The sequence below is a fragment of the Octodon degus genome, unplaced genomic scaffold (assembly GCF_000260255.1).
Source record: "Octodon degus isolate 3935 unplaced genomic scaffold, OctDeg1.0 scaffold00027, whole genome shotgun sequence".
Classification (NCBI taxonomy): Eukaryota; Metazoa; Chordata; class Mammalia; order Rodentia; family Octodontidae; genus Octodon; species Octodon degus.
In genome coordinates, this window is record NW_004524603.1 from 11905581 (window position 1) to 11908760 (window position 3180).

The following is a 3180-nucleotide window of genomic DNA, read 5'->3' on the forward strand; positions in this document are numbered from 1 at the left end:
TTGACCTTATAACATTAGAAAGAGCAGATCTGACCTTGAAATTGATTGGAAAGGAGAGCCCACATAAGACCCTGAGCTTTAGGCACTAGAGCATATTGTGTTTGGATTTCACTCCAACTTCACAAATCCAGAGTCTGAGGTTCATTTTGAACCAAACCACATTGCTTCTGGGTAAGTAATCTGTCTGAACATGTTCATGAGAAAGTCAGAATTTCAGCTAGAAAGTTCAACTTCAATGCAAAGCTCCTGGAGGCAGATCAACTTCGACACTGTTGTCAAAGTTCTCCACTGCTCTGGGAAGCTCAGGCTAAAGCTGCCAACAGATGGACCCTCCTCAGCTCCTCCCCTTCTGTTGTCCCACCATGACAATATCTAACTTCTAGCATTGGTCACCTGTGCTAGTCCAGCAGCCTCCTCCCACCCCTGCCACTTGTATCTATTCCAGAGCGGGCCTGTCTTCCTGGACGCTGCCCCACAAACATTCAGCTTAACCCTGTAACCTTTCAAACACTGCCTGTTGCTTTCTCGTAGAGTATTAACCCTTTTCTTATTGTGCTGTGCCTTCTTTTCCCGCCCTCCAGCATCACTCCCCACACCCGTTACTCAATCTACTACAAATCCACACTGATACTTCTCAGGACTCTTCCCTGTGGTTCTCCCTTCATTGTACTTGGCAATACTGCTTGGCCTTCTTGACAGAGTTTTGTATTCTTTCCACACCTGGAAAACACCAGCTCATGCTTTAGCACACCTTTTCTAGGAAGTCTCCGTGAATATTTTCCTTTCGGATTTTACTTTCTTCCCCATGTTATTTTTTGGTCCCAGTGGGTCTTTGCAAGCCCACAGTTCAGTTATTTGCTTGATCCCTTGCCTCCATTTCCATCTGTGACTTGGGCTTAGCACAGTGCCTGCTGCACCAAGGACTTTTCAATAGTGGTTCATTATAAATACTACTGGACACTTCCAACTGGCTTAGGCTGTGAACCCACAAGAGGAATCAAGAAAGAATAACCCTGGCAATAGCTGAAATGTCCTACTTTCTTGGTTTTCAAGCCCATGATTCCTAAAGTTCCTAGCTTCTTAAAGGATATGCCAGGACCCTTGTCCTAGCACTGATTCTTCCCCAATCCCAACTACTCACTTACAGCTTTCAGCTACAGAGATGAGGAAATATGTTCACAGTCAGATAGATTGACATCTTTTTCACTAAGCTTAGGCATGAAGGAAATAACACTATTGAAAGTAACTGCCTGCTCAGAAGCCAGTGTTGAGAAGGCACAGACATTATGGTGGAGGTTGGTCGGTCACAGAATAAGACATGGGTTCTCATTACAAGAATAAGCTCTGGGAGGAGAGAGAAAGACAGACCCTCTGCTGGGAATGAAAGAGTGCTGCTTTCTCCCATGCTAATCAATGCACTGCCTATAGAAGGTGGCGTGTGTTCAAAAATAGACTATTGGGCTGGCCAGGTAACTCAACAGATTAAAGCTCCTGCTTAGGCAGACGCAGAGGTTGGGGGTTCGATCCCCAGCCTGCCATGCCGGCCCTGCCCCCAGGGCATGCTGAGGCAATGATTGAGACTGGGTATGTTGGTGCATGCCTGTAATCCCAGTGCTAGGGAGGCTGAAAACAAGAGGATCACCATGAGTCCGATCTGTGTAGTGAGATTGTGTAGACCCTTAAAAACTAATAAAGGTATACTATAACCAAGAGCTACCTTGTAGCTTCTTGTGTGTTCATGCCGAGAGTGACTTTTGCAGGCTACATAATTATTCTGTCCTCTCTTTTCTCCATTCCAGCTGCAGGAGGGCTTTGGCTGGGAGCCATTCATCCAGCTTTTCGGCGAATACCAGAAGCTCTCTGGCATCCCAGGAAACAACGCGGCCAAGATGAATCTGTGGGTGACCAAGTTCTCTCAAACCGTGAAGAAGAATTTGGCTCCTTTCTTTCAGGCCTGGGGTTGGCTGGTGACAAAGGAGGTATGTGACAGCCAGGCCTCCCCGCCAGAATGGGAGGAAGATCCAATGAAAGCGTACAAATCTGCTCAATCTGATCCTGTGAAATTATGTACGTCTGACCCTACGCAGTTATATGTATGTGAAGAGGAAATGTGTAAAATTATAGAAGAATCCTTTCTGGAGCAAGATCGATCCTTGGTTCCAACAGAGTAATCAGCACTTAAATTTCAACTTTAATGTTTTCTTCCTCAATCTGATCCCAAATTGTCTTAGGTCCTTTGCAAGGCAAATATTAAGTTAAAGAGTCAATATCAAAATTAGTCACATGTATAATTTCATCAAGTTTTGATAGATCCATTCTTCAAACTTTAGTGATTTGTTTCTTGATTTCTTTGTTTAGTATTTGCATTTTTGCTAATGGCTAATGGGAATAGTGCCAATCCAGGGAATCAGTTCCAGAAATTATTTCTGGAACCATTTAGAGTGAGTTCCTCATAATCCTGAAATTATTTCATATACTTCATAAATATTCTTTCTCAGTTGTTTTAAGAGGCTAGAAAGTCATTCATAAATACTTCCTGATAATCAGCACTTACCTGTCAGCACCCTGGTGCTTTGTGCATTTCGGCTCAGTTTTGCACATACTCTGTCAACGACAAGGGTTCTCTAGATACATTTTAATTTACTTACTTCACTTTACTTTATTTTTTGGTACTGAGAATTGAACCCAGGACCTTGAACTTGCCTGGCAGGCACTTGTGCTGCTGAGCTATATCTCTGGCCTTCTAGACACCTTTTGATCAGTCCATTTCCTGCAGGGAATCAACATTCTCTGTTGTTTGTTAACTAAGATCTTCAGTGATACACTCAGATAGCCTCACAGTGGACCATCACAAAGCCTGTCTGTTTCTTGCTTCATAAATTTCTTGCCAAATCTTGATATCTGTATGGGCTCAAGTCGTACTAAGTTTCTCCTTTGTGTTAGATCCAGTGGGACATAAAGGTCTGAAACTTGGCCAATTCCAATTGATTTTAGAATTTAACAGAAGAAAGAGAAAAGGATGGGTAGGAGAATGTTCCCAACCAGTCTATATATCTGAAAAATAAAGTATGTCCTCTTCATCTTAGTGTGCCCTTCCTTTAATACTAACCAATGCATTGCTTATAGAAAATGCTCTATGTATGTGTCAGATAAACAGACCCAGAAAGGTAAAGAAAATAG

The 3180-nt window shown here is 42.9% G+C and overlaps 1 protein-coding gene across 1 annotated transcript in view; it reads left to right on the forward strand.

Annotated features, from left to right (window-relative positions):
• Positions 1–2171, forward strand: part of LOC101568524 (TRPM8 channel-associated factor 2-like) — a 13181-nt gene extending 11010 nt beyond the window's left edge. The window contains 1 exon segment of the mRNA XM_023712748.1: positions 1795–2171. Coding sequence (XP_023568516.1) covers positions 1795–2171 — 377 coding nt within the window.
• Positions 2172–3180: the final 1009 nt, after the last annotated feature.